Raw genomic sequence first — 25,445 nt, 5'->3', positions numbered from 1 at the left:
GTACAATCATTTTTTTTGTAATTTTTTTTTTTTTTTTAATGAATGAGTAGGAGAGCATACATGGGATCCATCCGGCATACAAGTTTTATTTAAATCACATATTCACACTTCCATTTGTGTTTATTATATAATAAAGATTGAGAAGGTGTGCTCAAACTTTTGACTGGTAGTGCATGATAATTGCATTAATTTGCATATTTATGCCTTTTTGTTGTGAGCCATCCATGAGTTACTCTGTGTGTTTGTGTGTGTAGTGCTTTCATGTGCCTTACTCATCTCTGACCATGTTCATCAGCACTGAGCTGAAGGAACGAGATTCAGCCACAGCGTACCGTAAGAGCATTTACACACATTTTAATGCCTTACTGTTGCAATCAGCTACATAATACATGCAACACATTATAACTGTGACATCAAGAAACATTCCTTAATATTATCAATGATGAAAAAGTTGTGCTGCTAATTTCTTTCTTTTTTTTGGGGAAACCATTAAACATTATTTTCAGGATTCTGTGATGCACAGAAAGTTCAAACGAACAGCATTCATTTGAAATAAAATTATTTTGTAACAATTTAAAGGTCTTTACTGTCACTGATCAATTTAATACATCCCTGCTGAAAAGTTCTAATTTCTTAAAAAAAAAAACACACACACACACGCTCATATCAATCATAGTGTATTATGTATGACACCTGTCCTTCCAAGTATAAACAATTTGACTCTTTTAGTGATGTCTTTTCTATTCTCTCTCTCTTTCAGGTATGACTGTAGAGGTGTTGGGTACAGTAATAGGCACTGCCATTCAGGGGCAGATTGTAGGCATGGCCAACACACCTTGCATTAACAGCACATCCCCGACCAACACATCCGGCCACTCTATGTATGTTAATAACTCTCAGATCTTACTGGACAACAAATTATTTAATGAGGTGAGAGGGGCCATGATCATTATAAAGCAGAAGACGTTTCATATCTCATCTACCTCTAGCACCTGAATTATCATCTCTCTTTCTCTCTCTCTCTCTTTCACAGAGGCGTGCGTATATGATTGCATCTGCAGTCATAAGTTTGATCTATGTTTTGTGTGCTGTTGTGCTGTTTTTCGGAGTGAGAGAGCAGGACAGTGAGTTACTTCCCTTTACATACTATACACATTCACATTATTCATGCTGAGTCAGTACAAAATATGGAATACAAAAACATCAAAATATGCTAAGAGAAACCATGAGTTACAGTGATTTTAAGTAACAGTGATCTAATGGTAATACTTTATGTATTTGTACATATACACTCCCTCATACACACACACACACACACAGGGGCGTAGCACCAAATTTTGGGCCCTGGGTACAAACCATCTTGCTGGGCCCCCAATACCATAGTGATACCAATGGGTAAGGTATTGCATTTTTATCATAAAAACACTTAAAATGTAAACAAAATAGGCCACACTCTGATTAATATATTTTTGTTTTATTGTCGAAAGTACTACTTACTGAGATGACAAAAGGTCTAGCAGGTCCAAACCTGGACTAAATCAAATATACTGTAAAGCAGTTCTGAAAATGACCATACCAAATGAGAAAAACTTTGGTCTGAAACACAAACTAAATAATGTCAGTTTTTACTAAATGCCCATTGACGGGTCTTTGCATGCGCAAATTTGCTGATCAGGTCTTTAAAGTCCAGTTTTTTGCTAGCATTTGAACAATAGTTTTCCTGTGCTTATCAGTAAGAGTTGTTGGCCATAATCCTGGGTCCTCTGACAATCCCTCTCCAGTATCCCTAAGTCTCTCATTCTCTTCTCTTTCCTCTTCAGCTCTGTCCTCCTGCTCCTGACTACCTTCATCACATTCTTCACTTTCCCTCTGATCACTTATATCAACCTCATCTTCTATTTCTGCCTCTGCTACAAGAGGAAATAAACAAAATGGGTACATTGTTATTGCACACATTTAAACTTTAAACTGTAAACTTTAAACTGTAATTAGTAATTACACTTTAAAGTTTAAATGTGTACAATAACAATGTACTAATTTTGCTTATTTCCTCTTAACACTTAATTACTAATTACTAAGTGTTAAAAAGCTCACCTTGTCTCACTGTCACACTCACATCCACCTCACTGTCACTGCTTTCACCTAGCCATGATGAGGGGCCTGCTGCTGCAGGGTCTGACTCGGAAACTGAAATATATGGCTTCAAATGGTTGCTAAAATATCCTTTATTGTCACAATACCTTTTTTTTAAAGTGTAGGCTAAGTACAAGATAATTGATGATTATTTGTCTGTTTAAAATAAATGCAGACTACACTATAGAATCACAGGGTAAACTAACCGCCAAACTAGACATTCAGTCTTTGAATTATGTTTTAAAATAAGTCATTTTTCAATCATTAAGATGTGCATTATTATACTGAGAACAATCCTGTACTTAATGTAAGAGCGTGTGCGAGCTAATTTGCATAACAATGCGGTAAAATAGGCGCTAACGATCTGTGTTTTCGCGGGTGTTAGATTTTGACAATGGAGGGAAATATACAGTGTTTTCATGTAAACTTCTGACTCTGAGAGTGGGGAGAACTGCAGCAGAAGAGTTTATTGATTTAAAAACGATTGTATTGCTTCCGCCAAAGAAAATAGTCCGTTCCGCGTCCATAGCAACGCGCTGTTTTTCATGGCAACGGTCTGTTATACTTCGCAGCGGTCTGTTATCAAGAAATAACAGACCGCATTCTACATTGGAATTCAGCCAAGCCATGTAATAATCAGAAACATTGTTTGCTCGCTATGAAGGGTGTGATACTATAAAGTATTGGTATATTATTCATAAATGCAAACATAAATGTATGCTATTCTACCGGGAGTAGATATTTATGTTAAAACAATGTCAATGCTTGATGATGCATTTGGAGCTCACCTCTCTTTTCAAAAAAATTTGTGAGCAACTGCTTGCCCTCATTTGCCCTTCTCTCTTTATTCTGCTTCTCTTTTCGTTTTTGAGCCCCTGATTTTCCTTTCTTAAGGAGAGACATGACTCTTCACGGCTCACTCCAGCTCCTGTCTCATCAACTGATTCAATCACCGCGGGTCCGCAGCAGAAGCACCTGGCCTGCGGGTCGTACCATTTGCATTGATTCGAGAGGGGTGTGGGGCCCTGCACAGCATGAAAATGACTTTTTTATACCAAACCAGCGCCTAACTACAAGTTTAGTTTTGCACAGGAACTTTTTTAGTTGTACATAAATGCTATACAAATGTTAGTGCATGTATGTATAGAAAACTGACGTCTAAGGGCCCCCCCCCTGCCTCGGGCCCTGGGTACTCGGTACCCTTTACCCCCCCAGTCCGACGCCCCTGCACACACACACATACTGGTTTTTGTGAATTACCAGGACACTGCAGCCCAAACAGGTGTGTTGGTGTATTAGGGGGACACCCCTTTCCACTTGCTGTACAGAGATGTGGTGAAGATCAAAAAATCTATTTTGACCCATACAACACAGATTTCACTTTAAAGTTTGTTTACACAAAACACAATCTATAATGTAACAACCTGAAAATATACACAATTATGAGGACAATTTATAATTTGATACACAAGCCCCACCTATGACACAAAACGTTATTATAAGGACTAAAGTGATTTCTGAGGACACTAGATATACAACACACAAAAGTGTCATTTGAGTGTATTAAAGGGACATACCTGATATATGAGGACTAATGGCTTAACACATACACAATAGTAAAGACTGTGTATTAAAGGGACATACCTGATATATGAGGACTAATGGCTTAACACATACACAATAGTAAAGACTGTGTATTAAAGGGACATACCTGATATATGAGGACTAATGGCTTAACACATACACAATAGTAAAGACTGTGTATTAAAGGGACATACCTGATATATGAGGACTAATGGCTTAACACATACACAATAGTAAAGACTGTGTATTAAAGGGACATACCTGATATATGAGGACTAATGGCTTAACACATACACAATAGTAAAGACTGTGTATTAAAGGGACATACCTGATATATGAGGACTAATGGCTTAACACATACACAATAGTAAATACTGTGTATTAAAGGGACATACCTGATATATGAGGACTAATGGCTTAACACATACACAATAGTAAAGACTGTGTATTAAAGGGACATACCTGATATATGAGGACTAATGGCTTAACACATACACAATAGTAAAGACTGTGTATTAAAGGAACATACCTGATATATGAGGACTAATGGCTTAACACATACACAATAGTAAAGACTGTGTATTAAAGGGACATACCTGATATATGAGGACTAATGGCTTAACACATACACAATAGTAAAGACTGTGTATTAAAGGGACATACCTGATATATGAGGACTAATGGCTTAACACATACACAATAGTAAAGACTGTGTATTAAAGGGACATACCTGATATATTAGGACTAATGGCTTAACACATACACAATAGTAAAGACTGTGTATTAAAGGGACATACCTGATATATGAGGACTAATGGCTTAACACATACACAATAGTAAAGACTGTGTATTAAAGGGACATACCTGATATATGAGGACTAATGGTTTAACATACACAATAGTAAAGACTGTGTATTAAAGGGACATACCTGATATATGAGGACTAATGGTTTAACACATACACAATAGTAAATACTGTGTATTAAAGGGACATACCTGATATATGAGGACTAATGGTTTAACACATACACAATAGTAAAGACTGTGTATTAAAGGGACATACCTGATATATGAGGACTAATGGTTTAACACATACACAATAGTAAAGACTGTGTATTAAAGGAACATACCTGATATATTAGGACTAATGGCTTAACACATACACAATAGTAAAGACTGTGTATTAAAGGAACATACCTGATATATTAGGACTAATGGCTTAACACATACACAATAGTAAAGACTGTGTATTAAAGGGACATACCTGATATATGAGGACTAATGGTTTAACACATACACAATAGTAAAGACTGTGTATTAAAGGGACATACCTGATATATGAGGACTAATGGTTTAACACATACACAATAGTAAATACTGTGTATTAAAGGGACATACCTGATATTTGAGGACCAATGATCAGACTCAGAACATGGTGCACGCATTTTGCAAGTGTGTAAAATATTTTTGTATAGTGCTGTAAATATGCTACCTTACCTTTTATAGTGTGTATTCAAGGATGTACTATTTGGGAGTGACATAAGGGATTGTCTGTCTGTCTGTCTGTCTATCTATCTATCTATCTATACACATAATGTAAATCTAGCCGGTTGTTTGCAGAAAAACCGAGAGTGGGTGATCATATTTAAGCGAAGAAACAACATTCAAACAAGCGGTGCAGACATAACAGTATGCACATTCTGTGAACAAAGAGCAAAGTTTATTTTGTTCTTGTTTACAGCAAAATTACTGTAGTTGCCCTTAATATTTTACATCACAAGATCATTTTGTGTATCAAGAAACATCCTGTGTGTACTGTGTGTAATGAAAAAACAAACGCTCTTACTGTAAGTGTAAAGAGAACAACTTAAATATTTTAACTGTTCCTAAGCATAACAGCTAAACTAAACATTGCTGAAAGCATACTGAATCCATGAACAAACTTTAACAGCAGAAGAATATTCTGCTTACATATAAACAAAAAGTAAAAAACAAAAACACCTAATGAGACTGTTTCTTTTTTAGGGTTAAGCCGCGATTCCTGACAAAATCCCTAATGTTTTGGAGCGTGCGAGTAGCCAAAGCTGGATGCTCAGCATTCTTGCACTGCTGGCATTCAATTTTAGTGGCGAGTTTACCCCTTGCTATGTGGTCGCGGAAATGCCTCTGTACTGCTGCAATTTCAGTTGGAGACCAGGCTTGTTTCTGCTTCCTTTTAGCATCATCCAGATTTTTTTCAGCAGAATTTTCATGATTCCCTACAAAAGAGGAAAACAGGTTCCTGAACCCTGGGTTGAACACTATGATGGCCAGAGCTCCTCTCCCTCTTCTCCCAACCAGCCACACTCTTACCAACCCTTGTCTTTAGTCAAGTCTTGTTGTATAGGTCACTAATCCGTAAGAGTAAAATTGGTTTTAACTGTTGGCCCAATGTTACATTCCTCATACATCAAATATCAAATTGTAAATAAAAGAATAAAATTAAAGACCTGACTACATGGTTGCTTATTTCCTAATATAGATTTAGGCCTGTCACTAGGGATGCAACGATAAACTGATTTCACTATTAACCGTGCTTTAATTCGTCACGGTTAATTAATCGTTAAGGCTTCTCAACACAGCGTTTCTTCTGCACGGAATAAAACTGCTGCAACTAAAAGTTTTTCCAACTGTGCGCTAGCTTAAAGTTCAGAGGTCAAGACTGAGCACTGAGAATGTGAACATGCTTACATTTCTGCACTATAATATGAACAGAAAGGACTGAAGATAAGTGTGCAATTTGAGGGCCATGTTGTATGTGGGTCCTGCAGCTTTTGACTCCTTGTTTTGTTCCAAAAGGATATGTATAGCTTGCTAATATTCAATACCAGAGATGTGTTTCTTTTTATTTATTTTCACTGTACTGCATTATTCATTTTCAAAAGGAGGCTATATTGTTAAGTCAAAAGCCAGTTAGAGCTTTTTTATTTTCAATGTTTCTACTCTGGTCCAAAAAAAATGAAAATACCAAACAATTTTGTAATATAGTTGATCACAACTTAAAGTGCATTTAACTACATTTGTCCTCTTTAATAGGGAAATACTTAGCTAATATTTAGCTAAGATTTTATATAGACAAATACTATTATTTTTTATTCTTATTTTTATTTATTTATTCATTATTCTGTTATATATTTTCAGTGTAAAATTATTACAGGACTGGAAATGGACTATTATTTGTTTTAACTAATAGTGTTTTGAAATGAATTAATGAATAATAATTACTGTGATAACTGTGAAACCGTGATTATTCCTCAGACTATAATCGTACAGCCAAAATCTATAATCGCTGCATCCCACCCTGTCACGATAATCAATATATCGACTTATCGCACAATAAATGTACATGATCTCAATTTTTGCCAATGCAATACATCACCATTTATATTTACATAAAAAACACAATAACATAAAACATAACATAAAACATAAAAAAAGGAAAAATCTGTAGATGGAAAAATCTCCATAACAGTTCTTCGTCCATTTGTCTTTTTTCTATTTGTAAGAAAATGTGGATTTACTATTATTATTAATTTTTTTTACTATTATTCAAGTTTTTTAAGGTATCTAATATTTGGACACTTAATTTTCATGATCTAAATCATTTATGAATTAAATGTTTGTTTATTAATTGAAAGTGTGTGGCCTTCTTGCATTATTATGCTGTTATATTATTATTTTACATTCACTGGCATAAAATGGTCTTAAAATGACAATAATATCACTTATCACAATTATTTTAAGGGGCAATATATCGACCAACAAAAAGTTATCATGACAGGCCAATATAGATAAGTAGTTCTCATTATACTAGTAGTATTCTCATCATACCTTGAGATGAGCCTCCAAAGGAAGTCTCAATATCTGTGAATAGACAAATAAAACACTATAACAAACAGTAGTATTGCTTGGTCTGCATGAATTGAATCAAACCTTAATGGATATGCTGGCTGAGTGAGGTAGATGCTCATACCATCTGAGGTGCCTGTAGGGTTCACAACAGGCCGCCTAGCTTTCTTCATTCCTGTGGTATGAATAGAATGGCTCAGAATAAAGGTTCTGATGGAACATACTCAAACATTTCATAAATTATTCTACACATTTAAGTGGAAACTGTAAATCTCTAGCAAAAAATCCTCCTTTACTATAAAACCAGCTAAAATGATTGATCTAGAGAATTCCCTAGTACAGTGTTCTTTCTTTATATGATTGTGTGCTTTTACCAGGTTGTTCATGCTCCTCCCTCCTGCTGTGATATTTGTCCTTCATGCAATGAGCTTTAAAAATAAATAAATAAATACATATTCAAAACATGGTAACACTTTATGGCAAGTGTGAATCTCATGAATTATCAGGAACTAACACAAGCTCAAAGTCTTTCATTCATGACTTCATGGATGAAAAACACCTTAAGGTTATGTTCACACTTAGCGTCTTTTTTCGAACTACCAGCGTCTGTTCTACATTATAACCCTATGGAGTAAACCGTTTTTTCAAAAAAGTCCTGAGCGCTTTTTTAGACGCCACCGCCGGCGTCTTTTTCCTTTCGCGTTTCCTTTCCCGTATAATGTCATGCACCCACAAACGTCTTTGTGAACCGACATTCTCCTCCCCGGTAACTTCAAAAGCCAACGCAAGAGCCAACTTTCTCTTTCTCGACATTTTTTGCATCACACAGCACTAGGCTACTGTTGCAGCTGTTGTTATAGCAACAAAAGAACCGAACGCTGCCAGCGTTTTCTTTTTTGCTAAAAAAACGGCATTGTCAACTTTTTCTTGTCAAAAAAGACACTAAGTGTGAACATAGCCTAAGACATTAAGACAAGTACATCATCATGATTTATGTTTATTATGCATGATCATGATGTTTTCATTGTTCACAAAAAACAAGGTATTTACTATACATTGTAGATAAACCTATAGTCATGGCACATGATTCAAAATACAAAAAAACATTTTGTGCATGTAAGACTACTTGAATTATTAAAAGGAATATAGAAAAATAATAAATATTACCTCATGCATGCATACAGGCTAGAAGAGTATATCAATTAATGTCAGAACTCATGTTTTTCATTAAAGATGAGGTATCAAGCATGTTCATGTCTTCTTCATAGTAGCCTGTAGGAATATGGACAGAGCGCAACACTGGCCAATCACAGCACAGTGTGCAAAATTTGTTGACATCTCAAACAATTCATCACCACAGGCACTCACAAATCAGGCAACCAACTGGATCTGGTTTACACACGCAACTGCATCACAGACAACATCTTGGTGAGACCTCTCCATGTTTCAGATCATTTCCTCATCACTTTCAGTCTACAACTCTCTGCCCCTGCACCACCAACCCCACCACCAGTCACTTTCAGGCGAAACCTGCGCTCACTTTCTCTCGCCCATCTTTCATCTGCCGTGTCATTTTCTCTTCCCTCACCCCCACAATTCTCATCTCTGGATGTGAATACCGCAACGGACACCTTATGCTCCACTCTAACCTCTTCTCTAGACAATATCTGCCCTCTTTCCTCCAGGCCAGCACACGCTACTCCCTCTAACCCCTGGTTGTCTGAGGTTCTTCGTGAACACCGGACCGAACTCAGGGCAATGGAGAGGAAATGGCGCAAATCAAAAGACACATCTGACCTGAGTATGTATCAATCTCTCCTCTCTTCCTTTTCCGTTGATGTTCATGCTGCAAAATCTTCCTACTTCCACAACAAGATCAACAGCTCCTCCAACACACGATCACTCTTCAAGACATTCAACTCTCTATTCTGTCCTCCTCCACCACCACCACCCACCTCCTCTTTAACTGCTGACGATTTTGCGAACTTCTTCACCAACAAGACAACAACTATCAGCAGTCAGTTCTCAGCTCCTCACACACAGGAGCACAGACCGACCCCTTTCACAGCCAATCACCCTCTCTCCTCCTTCTCTCCGCTAACCGAGGAAAAAGTATCTACACTTCTCCTCTCCAGTCATCCTACCACCTGCCCTCTTGACCCCATCCCCTCACACCTTCTACAAGCCATATCTCACACACTTCTACCAGCTCTCACACACATCATCAACTCATCCCTCCATACTGGCACTTTTCCTACTGCATTCAAGCAGGCTCTGGTAACTCAACTGCTGAAAAAATCAACACTTAACACATCACTTGTAGAGAACTACAGACCTACCTCTCTACTTTTCCTTTCAAATTACTAAATGTAAATGTAAATGTAAATCCAAATACAGTAGTCTTACATCCAAATACAGACTGTATATGTCACTCATTGTTTACACAGTGCAGAGATTGTGAATACAACGGTTAAACAAAATTCGGTTGCAACAATCAGGATAAGCACAAGTAATTACCATTCTGATTAGCTGTAGTGACCACAATCACTCTGCACTGTATAAACAAATAAGTGACCTATACACAAGATAGAATACTACTATGCCAGAGCATGTATTTGGTTTAGTCTGTGCATGTTTGGGACCCATTGACTGCCATTATATCCCAGATGACACACGCAAGTCTGCAAGATGTCTGTTAAAGATCTCTTGATCTGGAAACATCCGCTGTCTAAAAACTTTCTTTCAGATGTCAGTTTTACATACATTCTAAATTATAAACATCTTAAAGACATCTAACAGACGTCTATGTGACATCTAAAAAGAGACATCCAATAGACGTATTGCAGATGAGCAAATAACCTAAATAATACATCTTGCAGATGTAAATGCAGACGTCAAATAGACATCTTCTAGATGTACGTGCGCTATCAGGGATATGACTGAAAGACTGCAGCGGTTTGAGTTAAAAATCTTTGAGTTCTACTGAAGAAACAAAGTCATCTACATCACTGACTCCTAGGGATTAGCAGTTGAACCTCACATTTTCATTTCTGGGTGAACTATCGCTTTAATAACACACTGTTTATCAGTATTTCCAGAAGACCAAGTTACCACTTTACTTGAGGGTTCACACACGATGAGGTCATAAGAAATTAATGCTTAGTTAATGATGACTACTGTATTTGGATGTCAACAGAATTCACATACTCTGTGCTGTGATTGGCCAGTGTTGGGGGTCTGTCCATTTACATGCAGGCTGCTATGAAGAAGACATACTGTATACGTGCTTGATAACTCATCATAATTAATGAAAAACATTAGTTCTCACATTAATTACTGTTACTGATATACTGTTCTAACCTGTATGCATGCATGAGGCAATGCAGATTTTTGTATATATTATTATAATAATTCAAGTAATCTTATTTGAGAAAACAAATGTTTTAGTACATGTACCAAAAGCATAGCTTTATCCATAATGGATATTAAAAATCTTGTTTTCTGTGAAAAAGAAAACATCAAGATCATGCATAATAACCTATTAATCATGATGATGTACTCATCTTAGTGAATGTCTTAAGGTGTTTTTCATCTATGAGGTCATGAATAAAAGATTTTGAACTCATGCTAGTTCCTGATAATTGAGATATTAATGGATGAAGTAATTCATAATTCTTCATTAATTTATGCATTAATTCATGGTAATTCATGTACCCCTACTGTAAAGTGCTCCCCAAAAACTTGCATCATTTACACAATGTTATAATTTAAGCAATCAAAAGCAACCTAAACTGCATTTTAAACATTTCTAACAGTCATTTTGGTTTCAAAAGTATATATACACATGTGGGTTTGAAGTTAAAAAAGTTTTAGTATTGTCATACCTTTAGATGGGCCTCCTAAGGCAGGATCAGTATCTGTGAATAGAAAAATAAAATGCTATAACAAACAGCAGCGGCGCTTGGTCTATATGAATTATGCTTCTGTGACATCTCTGAACTACTGTATAATGTTTTGGTGCATCATATGGTGCACTTCTTACACTGACTTTACTGATTTGATGTTTGTATGTTTATGTGCTTTTACCTGTTTCTGTTTGTGTCTGTGGATGCGCCTCCTCAGCATCACTGTCTTCACTATGTTCCGAATCAGAAAAGTCTAACTTGTCTAAAAAAAAAATTGAGTATCAAGTAAGCTTAACATTGCTAATGTTAGAGTAAAAATAGAAGACATAGTGATAACTCTAATATCTGGTGAACATTACATTAAGATCTACGTTAGGGATTATCTTTAGGATATGAATATACTTACTTAACTTCAAAATGTCATTTGTAACAACTTTAGTAGCATTACCTTCAATTTCAATTTCTTCTAGGGTTTTGCCGTGGAGATTTGAAAGAGAATCTTTCTCCATAGCGAGGAGTAACTTTGAAATCTTGGCCAGCTGGGTTGTAGCCTCCGGAAGTCGATAATATTCTCTGTGCACACGAATATCGTGGCCCAAGAAGTCCGCAACTTGGTCCAACTCGTGGTTTTTCAGGTTAAGCACCTGCGACAAAGTTGCCACATGTTTGCGCAGTTGGGTCGACCGGAGGAGTTCCGGGTTTTGTGCACCACACTCGTGTGCATAGATCCTCAGACAGTCTTGTCCTCTATAACAACTCAAACAGCTTGGTCGAGCAAACAGGAATTGGTTTTCCTCAGGGACTCCACATTCCCTTCTTCTGCTTATGAGGAGGGTTAAGGCATCAACCATGTCTGGTGACAGCAAAACTGCCACTTTTCGCCCTCTTTTACCCCTAAGTTCCACCCGACTAAAATGTGTACAAAGTTTTTGTTCAAACTTTGTTAGCCCAACAGCAACATCTTTGTGTAGGGGAGCTGTATCCCTCTCTAGAAAACCTTTGAGTTGCATTTTTGCAACCTCTCCTCCACGTCGCCGGTTGAACACAATTATTTTTGCAAGAGTTGCTTTGCATAGGTCGCCATAGACTTGTGCTGATGGCATCTGTTTCAAGTTCTCAGAACCTAAATCAACAACCTTTTCAAGATGCTGGTGAAGAAGTTGTACATCCTCTGTGAAAGGGAGGGTAGACGGCTTGTTAAAGCGCCCCTCATTCAAGGTGGTCAAAGCTGTGTGGGAAACGAGTTCAGACCATTTAGCATCATACAGCTTTTTGAATGCTTGGGTTGACTTTATCCCCTCACCATCTTCTGCCATTAGAGCTCGGCAATGTACAATGTCACATATCTTATTCAGTGAGTGGCCCAACTTAAGGGCAAGGCTTGGAGTCTGGAATGAGTGTTTTACATCATCAAACCCAGATACCTTTTTGACAGCCTGGATAACCACATTGAAATTTTCAGGTCTCACAGCATCTTCAAGAGTCTGTACAGAAAATTCCTTTCTCAGAATCAGCAGAAGTCTTCCAACTTCCCGGAGCTTCTGTCGAATATAGTCAAATTTAGTGGGATCTTGCCCATGTTTATTGTAAAATGACTGGGCCAGCTGAAGAATGCAAAAGTCACTCCGCACAGCAGCAGAGATGTCATCGTCTTTCATCACAGTTAGCAGTTTCCAAACACCTTGTGATATTTGTTGGCAGAGGGCTGCATTAGACATTGTTGCCAAAGACAAGACCCTAGTTCTTCCTGGCTCTGCCTGATCTTCCACTGGTTTGGAAAGACAATTTCGAACGTGTCTCCAGAGATCCCTTCGGAGAAACATTGCATGGCAATACATACAGTGCACATAATCTTTTGAATCATATCTTTTCTTTGGCTTACGTCTGAGTTTTAACAATCCAGTCCCATTCGCTAAAACATCTGCATTGTGTTCATAGTTTCCTTTGTTCCGCAGTTTGTTCAGAAGTTTTTGACGCTCTTTGGAATGTTTTGGTAGAGCCAAAGCCCGAGCAACATCGACGTTTGAATTCTCATGGACTTTTAAGTGGCGTGTAAATTTTGACTGCGGTTTTCCACAAATGTAGCAGTAATTCTTCTTGCTTACTGAAGAGGATATATTTGAAGATTGTAAAGATGGATCTTCCCCTGTGCCTGTGATATCCTCAACAGTGCTTTCAGTATTGCCATCGCTGTGAACTTTCGATATTTGTACTTGTATGGCTTTCCTACTAGGCATTTCAAGCTGTGCTGTGCAGACTGGAACTTTTGGGAGTGAACCTATGACACTTTCTTGGCATGGTCTGCCATTTTGAATTTCTGCAGTAGATTTGATGCAGAACACTTCAGTATTTTTAATGTTTAAGAGTTTTTCTGGAGGCGCTATGCTTACGTCTGAACCTTCTGAGACAGAATTAGGTACATAGTCCTCATCCGACATGTTCTCACTGGAAAATTCTACTTCGGAATCCTGAAATAGTAAACATATCTTTTGTAAATACTCAGAAAGTTTAGTTCTAAGGAAGAAAATTGCTGAAAAATAAAACATATCTGACTATTTAATAAATCATACTTACGGATGTTGAGGGGTCAGGTTTGGGCTTCACATTTTTCTCGTAGCAAGTTTTATGCCAGAAGCGGGAACAAACTAGATTGAGCATATAATAAACAAGGTTGGTTTCATTTGAATAAAAGGTGATTTAAGAAAAGATGCTTTAAAAAGTGATAGATAAAGCAGTGATAGATGATCAGTGTGTTTGAAAGTGTGGCTATAAGATGGAAGAGAACAGAGAAAGGAGAAGACTAATATAAATATGAATCGATTACACAATTACACAGGCAGACAGACTGAGCAAGACAGAAAGAAAGAATGAAAAGTTAACTTTTTCAAGCTAATTTAAAGATGCATTTAGAACGTCAAGATTACACAGTTTTAGGGTTTCAATGGTAAAGCATTTTTAAAAGTATTAAAATTGTCTGAACAAAATACTTACCCTTACATCTCACACCAGCCCACTTAAAAGCGGAATAAGGACCACTACAGCAATCACATTTATTCAAGCTTGATAGTACTGTAGATATTATGACATGTTTACAGTTCTGTTGAAAAAAAAAAGTTATAATTGATTAGAGGAAATTATACTGTATTACTATAGTTAGGTGTTAAAGGCACAATATAATGCATTAATACAATATTTAAATTGGTCTCTGATATCTATACAGAAGGTATGTGGCTTAGGTAAGGGCAAAAATGATTTAGAAACAGTTTTATCTTTCCATATTATTCAACAATGCCAAGGTAAATTTCAAGGTTTTTCATTATATGGCACCTTTAAGACATAGGGCTAAGGTTTGAACAAGTTATTTTAATTTCACAAATAACAAAATGTATATCACAAATGTACTGCACTGTAGTATGACAAAAGCAGTAAGTATGGGGGACTTACGATACACAAACCATTGTGCAGTTTGACAAAACACACACTGAACTTCTACCCATCCCCCACAACATGACAAAAGCAGTAAGTATGGGGGACATACGATACACAAACCATGGTGCAGTTTGACAAAACACACCCTGAACTTCTACCCATCCCCCACAACATGACAAAAGCAGTAAGTATGGGGACATACGACAAAAGCAGTAAGTATGGGGGACATACGATTCACAAACCATGGTGCAGTTTGACAAAACACACCCTGAACTTCTACCCATCCCCCACAACATGACAAAAGCAGTAAGTATGGGGACATACGACAAAAGCAGTAAGTATGGGGGACATACGATACACAAACCATGGTGCAGTTTGACAAAACACACCCTGAACTTCTACCCATCCCCCACAACATGACAAAAGCAGTAAGTATGGGGACATACGACAAAAGCAGTAAGTATGGGGGACATACGATACACAAACCATGGTGCAGTTTGACAAAACACACACTGAACTTCTACCCATCCCCCACAACATGACAAAAGCAGTAAGTATGGGGGACATACGATACACAAACCATTGTGCAGTTTGACAAAACACACCCTGAACTTCTACCCATCCCCCACAACATGACAACTACCCATCCCCCACAACATGACAAAAGCAGTAAGTATGGGGACATACGACAAAAGCAGTAAGTATGGGGGACATATGATACACAAACCATTGTGCAGTTTGACAAAACACACCCTGAACTTCTACCCATCCCCCACAACGACAAAAGCAGTAAGTATGGGGGACATACGATACACAAACCATTGTGCAGTTTGACAAAACACACCCTGAACTTCTACCCATCCCCCACAACATGACAACTACCCATCCCCCACAACATGACAAAAGCAGTAAGTATGGGGACATACGACAAAAGCAGTAAGTATGGGGGACATACGATACACAAACCATTGTGCAGTTTGACAAAACACACCCTGAACTTCTACCCATCCCCCACAACATGACAAAAGCAGTAAGTATGGGGACATACGACAAAAGCAGTAAGTATGGGGGACATACGATACACAAACCATGGTGCAGTTTGACAAAACACACCCTGAACTTCTACCCATCCCCCACAACATGACAAAAGCAGTAAGTATGGGGACATACGACAAAAGCAGTAAGTATGGGGGACATACGATACACAAACCATGGTGCAGTTTGACAAAACACACACTGAACTTCTACCCATCCCCCACAACATGACAAAAGCAGTAAGTATGGGGACATACGACAAAAGCAGTAAGTATGGGGGACATATGATACACAAACCATTGTGCAGTTTGACAAAACACACCCTGAACTTCTACCCATCCCCCACAACATGACAAAAGCAGTAAGTATGGGGGACATACGACACACAAACCATTGTGCAGTTTGACAAAACGTACCCTGAACTTCTACCCATCCCCCACAAAATGACAAAAGCAGTAAGTATGGGGACATACAACATATGATACACATGCTAGTTTAGAATGAACCATCATCCATATACCATTGTAAATTAAACAATTCCTATGACTGATGATACATGGGGCAACTTTATGAGCAACGTTGCGGGGCAACTTGGGTTAATGTTGGCATCAGTGGGCAACCAGAAGAGACACAGGTTCCATGACTGATTTAAAGTCTGAAAAAATTTTTTTTTACCCATTCTCAGTTGGGAAAGTGCCCAAGCAACATTGTTCAAAAAAAGTTGCCTGGCAAGATTGCTCAAAATGTTGTCCTGTGTATCATCAGCCTATCACTATCTTTTTTAATTCTTTAAGTTTGTAATTAAAAATCACTGTTGTTGCCAACTAAAGAACATTTAAGAAATAAATGCTTATTAAATGCTCATTTTTAATGGAAAGTACATTACCTGTTGAGTGTTGTCATGACATGTCAGCTGAGAATCAGACGTTGTTGAGATCTGAAAAGGTTTGAGTACTGAACATTAAATTTGGATAACACGGCAGTACATGGTGATGCTTTGAGTATCCAAAACAACTAATGTGAAAATGACATAATACAAGTGAATTCTTAGATCAAACAATCAGGGCATGTGAGAATTCATTGCAGCACACAGTCCTAATCGTCTGTAATGCTAAGGTAATGATTCTACATCATCTTACCAAAGTTGATGGAGATTTAACTACCTGTTGAGCATTAGAAACACACACTTACCTCCTTTGACCCATCTCTTGCTGCACAGCTGACCAAAGCATGCACCTGTTGTTCAATCTCAGAACAAACCTGTGAAATATGAAAGATTTGTGTAATCAGATTGACAAAAGGTCAACTATACTATGCTATAAAACACTTTTTATGGAAATTTTAAAGAAATCAATAGTTTATAAGGATTTTGCATCATCTTACCAAAGTTAATGGAGATTTAACTACCTGTTGAGCATTAGAAACACACACTTACCTCCTTTGACCCATCTCCTGCTGCACAGCTGACCAAAGCATGCACCTGTTGTTCAATCTCAGAACAAACCTGTGAAATATGAAAGATTTGTGTAATCAGATTGACAAAAGGTCAACTATACTATGCTATAAAACACTTTTTATGGAAATTTTAAAGAAATCAATAGTTTATAAGGATTTTGCATCATCTTACCAAAGTTAATGGAGATTTAACTACCTGTTGAGCATTAGAAACACACACTTACCTCCTTTGACCCATCTCCTGCTGCACAGCTGACCAAAGCATGCACCTGTTGTTCGGTCTCAGAACAAACCTGTGAAATATGAAAGATTTGTGTAATCAGATTGACAAAAGGTCAACTATACTACGTTATAAAACACTTTTTATGAAAATTTTAAAGAAATCAATTCGTACAACCTCAGAACAAACCTGTGTGGGTTCAAAATCAAATACTAACACTTCTCCACATGTAACTGTAAACTGTGTCTTTAAATTAAAGTAAAAGGATTATTTCAATCTGTTAATACCTTTGTTCTCCATGGCCAGTCAGAATCTCCATAGTTATACGTTATCTCTTCCCCAGGACTTATGTCCTTTACTGCAAATAAGCACAGATGGGGCTTTCCGTCCACTCTGATTGTTTTCATTTTGCTGTTGGGGTTCACATGATCATCATTGACGATTCTCCCTAAAGAAGCATCTTCTCTGGCAGCATCAACCCTGAAACAGCAAGAACATAGTGCTATCTCCACGGTGTAATATTGACTGAATCATACAATAGGAAAGTTTCACAGAATAATAATAATAATAATAAAAAGTTAATTCTAGTTTACCACTGCTGCATCAGGAAATGCAAAGTTTATACATACCACAACTGTTTTCCATCACAACGAAATTCAAATAAAAAAACTTCAAGTGCAGCATGGTATACTCTGTGCCTTCTTTCATATTCTTTTTTAGATATGATTTCCCCTCGATATTCAATGAGGAAATCTCCCTTTTGAAAGTGGCGACAGCTGAACACTCCTCGACCTAACCAAGAGCAGATCAGTCAGGGTAGAAGTTAAAACAATACTTAAAACATAGACAATTGTGTTACTCACCTTTAAATGAATTTATGTATTTTATTTCAAATCCATCCTTATCTTTGAGCATGGATGAAAAATATGCAGCTTCATCCTTTGGTTTTAGTTTGGCCCTCCGGGACCTTGTTCCTGCCATTTCCTGCAAAAGCCAGATGATGTATTTGGTCACTTGATGAAATTATAATAATTATATGTTTTTTTTAGACATCACTGACCTAATCAACAATGAGTTTATACTTTTATTTGCTGTAGAGGGCTTAAATATAAACAATAGGGATCATTATGTACTACTTGCAGGTCAGTGAAACAGGAAAGCATCTTAGACCTTACAAATGTGTTTAGTATTTTTAACAATCTGAAACATGCTGCTTTTCTCCTTCTCAACTACACTGTGACTGTCACTAAAGAGAAACATTATGATTATGGCTATCAGACTTTTACAGGTCCTTCTCAAAAAATTAGCATATTGTGATAAAGTTCATTATTTTCCATAATGTAATGATAAAAATTAAACTTTCATATATTTTAGATTCATTGCACACCAACTGAAATATTTCAGGTCTTTTATTGTTTTAATACTGATGATTTTGGCATACAGCTCATGAAAACCAAAATTCCTATCTCAAAAAATTTGCATTTCATGAAAAGGTTCTCTAAACGAGCTATTAACCTAATCATCTGAATCAACTAATTAACTCTAAACACCTGCAAAAGATTCCTGAGGCATTTAAAAACTCTGAGCCTGGTTCATTACTCAAAACCGCAATCATGGGTAAGACTGCCGACCTGACTGCTCTCCAGAAGGCCATCATTGACACCCTCAAGCAAGAGGGTAAGACACAGAAAGAAATTTCTGAACGAATAGGCTGTTCCCAGAGTGCTGTATCAAGGCACCTCAGTGGGAAGTCTGTGGGAAGGAAAAAGTGTGGCAAAAAACGCTGCACAACGAGAAGAGGTGACCGGACCCTGAGGAAGATTGTGGAGAAGGACCGATTCCAGACCTTGGGGGACCTGCGGAAGCAGTGGACTGAGTCTGGAGTAGAAACATCCAGAGCCACCGTGCACAGGCGTGTGCAGGAACTGGGCTACAGGTGCCGCATTCCCCTGGTCAAGCCACTTTTGAACCAGAAACTGCGGCAGAAGCGCCTGACCTGGGCTACAGAGAAGCAGCACTGGACTGTTGCTCAAATTTTGCATGTCATTCGGAAATCAAGGTGCCAGAGTCTGGAGGAAGACTGGGGAGAAGCAAATGCCAAAATGCCTGAAGTCCAGTGTCAAGTACCCAGAGTCAGTGATGGTCTGGGGTGCTATGTCAGCTGCTGGTGTTGGTCCACTGTGTTTTATCAAGGGCAGGGTCAATGCAGCTAGCTATCAGGAGATTTTGGAGCACTTCATGCTTCCATCTGCTGAAAAGCTTTATGGAGATGAAGATTTCGTTTTTCAGCACGACCTGGCACCTGCTCACAGTGCCAAAACCACTGGTAAATGGTTTACTGACCATGGTATTACTGTGCTCAATTGGCCTGCCAACTCTCCTGACCTGAACCCCATAGAGAATCTGTGGGATATTGTGAAGAGAAAGTTGAGAGACGCAAAACCCAACACTCTGGGTGAGCTTAAGGCCGCTATCGAAGCATCCTGGGCCTCCATAACACCTCAGCAGTGCCACAGGCTGATTGCCTCCATGCCACGCCGCATTGAAGCAGTCATTTCTGCAAAAGGATTCCCGACCAAGTATTGAGTGCATAACTGAACATAATTATTTGAAGGTTGACTTTTTTTTTTAATTAAAAACACTTTTCTTTTATTGGTCGGATGAAATATGCTAATTTTTTGAGATAGGAATTTGGGGTTTTCATGAGCTGTATGCCAAAATCATCAGTATTAAAACAATAAAAAACCTGAAATATTTCAGTTGGTGTGCAATAAATCAAATATATGAAAGTGTAATTTTTATCATTACATTATGGAAAATAATGAACTTTATCACAATATGCTAATTTTTTGAGAATGACCTGTATACAGTATATGAAACCTCTACAGACACCTACAGCAAGGTTAAAACTAACAGCAGGTCTGATAAAACAACACCGATTACCCTTACTGTACTATTACAGGAATAACCTTCACAAAGAACTGTAAACAATAGAGCTCCGGACGCCACGTGACCTATTCTGTTTACACCGCCATTTTGGCAGTAAAGAGGCCGTACGAGACGAGCGTGAACGGATGACGGCAGCATGAGTTTTAAGGCAACAGAGTTCACTGCGCACTTTAATTAAAAAGATATAGACCTGTACATAGCAAAACTTAATAGATTAAACATAACAGATCCCTATAATGCCCCCGGGGTGCTTTTCATGTGTATTAATAAAGGAACTTATAGCTTTCCTGAACTGCAGTATCCTGATATAACGTTATATAACTAACGTTACTTCATTAACTTTTCCTCGGCCTATTCCGGAGACTCTTTAAAGGCCTACAAAAGCCTGTTTTTTTTTTATGTTTATGGACAGTGTGTGAAAATGTGAGTTTATGTCCAATCATAAACCGGTGGGATAATGTATCTGATTGATATATATATATATATATATATATATATATATATATATATATATATATATATATATATATATATATATATATATAAACTGATATTAGTTTACACATTATCCCACCGGTCACAATTGTGACTGAACATAAAAAAAAATAATTTCATACACTTTCCATAAGCATTTAAAATGCTTTTAAATGCTTTCCTCCACCTGTTCTGGAATCCAGGCACACAGCAGCTGTCCACCATGTTGAAATAGTAATTGTTTTGAATTATTATTCGACCCGACCGCTATCGATAACGCAAAAGCCGCTCTGGTGCTCTCCTGGTTGACTGCCAAAATGGCGGAGTTTAGATTGCATGACGTCAGCCCCCGGAGCTCTATTAAAAGGATCTGATCAGACACACAAATAGTTTACAACTAAACAGCTGTGTGCCCTGAAAAACCTCAAGTTCACCATTCCCATATGAAAAATACATGTAGTAGACTTCTGTACTATAGTAAACTAGAGTAATAATCCTAGATACAATAGGTTTTTTTAAACTTACCATAGTAAAAATTAAAGAATACTATGGTTTATCAATTCACTAATATTACAGGATACTGAAGTGCATTAACAAAGTGTAGTAATCACTATTATACTAACATACTGCAGTAAACTCCAATTTACTACATCAAACACTACAATATTTGTCCATTAGGCCTTTCATAGATTAACCCCATTATCACAACACTGAACTGCCCAGATAGCAAAATAAATATGATCTCAATCTGGCATCATGAGTTATTTAACCATTAGCCATTAACTTTTAAACCCAAAACATACATAATACAAGCGGTTTAGTTATTGCTTGTTTATTTGTCAGACTAACGTTAGAAAGTCAATAGTTAATTCCTTATATATCCTTATACTCCTTATATTTTGTGAGGAAACGCTAGATAAAAGCTTACAAACGTGACCAAAGCTGTTTGTCTGTTTTATAACGTTAACTAATATAATATACTGTTTTATTGTTTATTGAGTTTTATCATCAATCTTACCTTAAGTGTCTTCAGGGTGACTTGCTGATTATCTCAGCCGGAAGAGACTCGGTCGGAGGTGGGGGAGGGTAGGAAAATGATTCCAATGATATTGCTTCTCTGTGTTTTTATTTTTATAGTTGTGGTGTGGACTTTGTTATTCCTTTATATTTAGATCTATTTTACAAACATATCTTTATCGTTATTGTCCTTTGTGTGAATGGCTAAAACACAGTGGTTAGACAAAACCCGAATTTACAAGGACTTCTCACCTTTCAGCCAATCAAAACCCGCGATTCCATTCACAAGTGTGAATATTAATGAGGAGGTGCAGTACCAAGACCCACCTGCAGGAGCGCAGTTCCGATACACACTCTTAACACAAAGTCCGATGATTGTGAACTATAAGGACTTTTGGAGAAAATTTGAATTTGAGCTCCTCCCACATGTAGAAGCACTTCTACGTTGTCTGAATTATGAGGACACTGACACTGTCCTCATAATCCAAAATGTCCTCGTAGTGTGGCGTGTATTCATATAAAATGTCCTCGTAAATCACAAAAACCCACACACACACACACACACACACACACACACAAACATGAACGTGGATTGATGGATAAATGAATAAAATGCATGAATGAACTTGGATCGATAATAAACAAGAGTAGTATTTCTAAATTAACTCCAAACCTAGATTAATATAATCTAATAATATTTCTATGTGTTCTGAGTTAGTTGATGAGACCAAATGCATTAATTACTCATAACGAATTGAACCGTATTTACCTATGCAGGTAAATAAGTTAAAATATTTCATATTTGTGGTGTTTTATTTTTGATTGCTAATTGTTTTGATTTTTAAATTGTTTAAATTTTACATTTTCATCATTTAAAAACATAAATCCTAATAATAATATCTTATAAATGTACATGAATATATATATATATATTTTTTTTTTTTTATAAATTAAATGTGTTTTAAAAATTACCTCTTCAGTAACTTATACTCCCTGCAGTTTTCTCATGAAGCCCCATGGGTTTGCGAACCCAAGTTTGGGAAACCCTGTTCTAATTGTAGGCTGTTTACATTTCACCATGAAACTTGGTGTATTAACACTAAATGTGTATTTTGATGCATTTAATGGTTTTTTTATGGTTGTATTTTTCAGATCAGAGTGGTTTAAAAGCACAGAAGCATGTGTCATTTCAGAAGTCTTTGCGGTTGGTGATGGGTCATGGGCCGTATGTGAAACTGGTGGTGGCCTTCCTCTTCACTTCTCTGGCCTTCATGGTAAGAACAACACTTTAGAAGTGCACCTGAAACATGTCACTCTTGTACTTATTTTTATTCCTGTTTTATGATGATAGATATCTAATTCCATATCATTTACAAAAAATGCAAAATTGGTGTTTTAACTAAACAGTTTCTCAGGTGACAAACATCTGTGATATGTATGAGAAAGCAGTTTCTGGAACTGACCACGGCACAGCTCTACATTACAGAGATGAGCTATGTGTGTTAAAACAAAGAGAGCCACAAAGAGAGAGAGAGAGAGCGAGAGAAGCTGCCATGCAAGAGATTAGGTTTAGAATCATAGTCAGCATTAGGACAGGTTTGCGATCAAAAGTGAAGTTCAGAATTGTTTTGAGATTGAAGTTGGGTTTGAAATGAAGACACTGTGTGGACAAAAATCATCAGTCACTTGATGGAATCTCATTTAATCTGTCTGTTTTCCTTTCACAGCTGATGGAGGGAAATTTTGCTGTGTTCATCAAGTACACACTGGGATTCAGAGAGGATTTTCAGAACATCTTACTGTTCATCATGGTGAGAGTGTTTTCAACTGACTGCTTGAATATGTTTTTTGTGTTTTTGCACGATTATCTTGGTGTTGTATAATATGCTAATGAGGTTTTGTAGTGATCAGACATAAATACATGTTTGTGTGATTTGTCTTCCCAGCTGTCTGCCACTCTTACTATTCCCATGTGGCAGTGGTTCCTCTGCCGGTTTGGGAAAAAGACAGCTGTATACATTGGCATAACAGTGAGTTTCTGATGCTTGGGTTCCATTAGTGAGAGAGGTGTACTGGCAGTCATGATTAATGGTCTGTGTGTTTGTGTTTTAGTGGGCGGTGCCCTTCATGATTCTGGTGGTGTGTATAAACAGTAGTCTCTTGGTGTGCTACATCGTATCAGTTGCAGCTGGTGCCAGTGTGGCAGCGGCCTTCCTCCTGCCCTGGTGAGGGGTTTTCTATGGCAGTTGTGACAGAGCTGTATGTCAGGATTTTAAAAGCTGATATTAAAAGGAATTATCTATAACAAAACACTTCCCAAAAAATATATTTATGTTTATACATTCAGCAGACACCAACGTGACTTAAAGGGTTACTCTACTGCAAAATGATGATTGATTCTGTCATTAATCACTTACCCCCACACTGTGCCGATGCGCTATTTTCATTCAAATCAAAGAGTAAATACACGTAAAAAGTGTATACTTTTGGTTCAGCTGACACAGAAGAGTGTAAGCCCCCTGCGTACTGCTAAGATTTGTCAAAATGGCGTTACACTGATTTGGAGAGACACAGAGGAGAGGAATTGTTGAATAAAGTCGTTATTTTTGTTTTCTTCATGTACAATAAGTATTCTCGTCGCTTCATAACGTTACAGTTGAATCACTGACGACAGATGGACTTTTCTGCTTTTCATACTTTCCTGGATCTTGACAGTGTTATTTACTTGGCAGTCTTTAGTTGGGACAGACTCAAACCTGCAGGTTTTCATCCAAAATATCTTAAAATGTGTTCCGAAGATGAACTAAGCTTTTACGGGTTTAGAACGACATGGGGGTAAGTGATTAATGACATAATGTCATCCTTTTAATTTGCTAGTTTGTTAAACATGGGAAAAAAAGCAATGTTGCTAGTGCCATTCACTAATATGAACATAAATCATTGATACAGCTAATAATCCCTTTTTCTTACTTTGCTGGAGATTATTCACGTTAATTCAAGTTAAACAATGAGTAAGGAACATTTTATTAAATATTCTGTATGTGGTAATATATCAAGAAATTTTGACTTAAAAATAAATTAATGTATTAAAAACCAAAATACCCTTCATTGAAACAAACAAATTAAGATAACTTATCTAGGTATTTTATATACTACCATTGGAGAGTTTGGGTTCAATAGGAAATTAATAGTTTTATTCAGCAAGGATGAATTACGGGCATTTATAATGTCATGTTTCAAGTAAAAGATGTTCTTTTGAATTTTTTTATTCATTAAAGAATCCTGAAAAACTTTATCATGGTTTCCACAAAAATATTAAGCAGATGTTTTCAACACTGATGATAATAACAAATCTT

The 25,445-nt window shown here is 37.2% G+C and overlaps 2 protein-coding genes across 2 annotated transcripts in view; one reads left to right on the top strand and one right to left on the bottom strand.

Annotated features, from left to right (window-relative positions):
• LOC132110529 (CD276 antigen-like) overlaps positions 1-25,445 on the bottom strand; it is a 101,869-nt gene that overhangs the window by 57,721 nt on the left and 18,703 nt on the right. The window lies entirely within an intron of this gene.
• The window catches only part of LOC132110524 (sodium-dependent lysophosphatidylcholine symporter 1-A-like), a 39,313-nt gene that overhangs the window by 12,860 nt on the left and 1,008 nt on the right, over positions 1-25,445 (top strand). Inside the window, exons 5-11 of the mRNA XM_059517212.1 lie at positions 255-333; positions 761-930; positions 1,034-1,124; positions 23,242-23,363; positions 23,817-23,900; positions 24,036-24,119; positions 24,202-24,314. Coding sequence (XP_059373195.1) covers positions 255-333; positions 761-930; positions 1,034-1,124; positions 23,242-23,363; positions 23,817-23,900; positions 24,036-24,119; positions 24,202-24,314 — 743 coding nt within the window. The remainder of the gene's footprint in view (positions 1-254; positions 334-760; positions 931-1,033; positions 1,125-23,241; positions 23,364-23,816; positions 23,901-24,035; positions 24,120-24,201; positions 24,315-25,445) is intronic.

The sequence above is a fragment of the Carassius carassius genome, chromosome 30 (genome assembly GCF_963082965.1).
Source record: "Carassius carassius chromosome 30, fCarCar2.1, whole genome shotgun sequence".
Lineage (NCBI taxonomy): Eukaryota > Metazoa > Chordata > Actinopteri > Cypriniformes > Cyprinidae > Carassius > Carassius carassius.
Note: the sequence above shows the minus strand (reverse complement) of the source record. Positions and strands in the feature narration are given on the sequence as shown.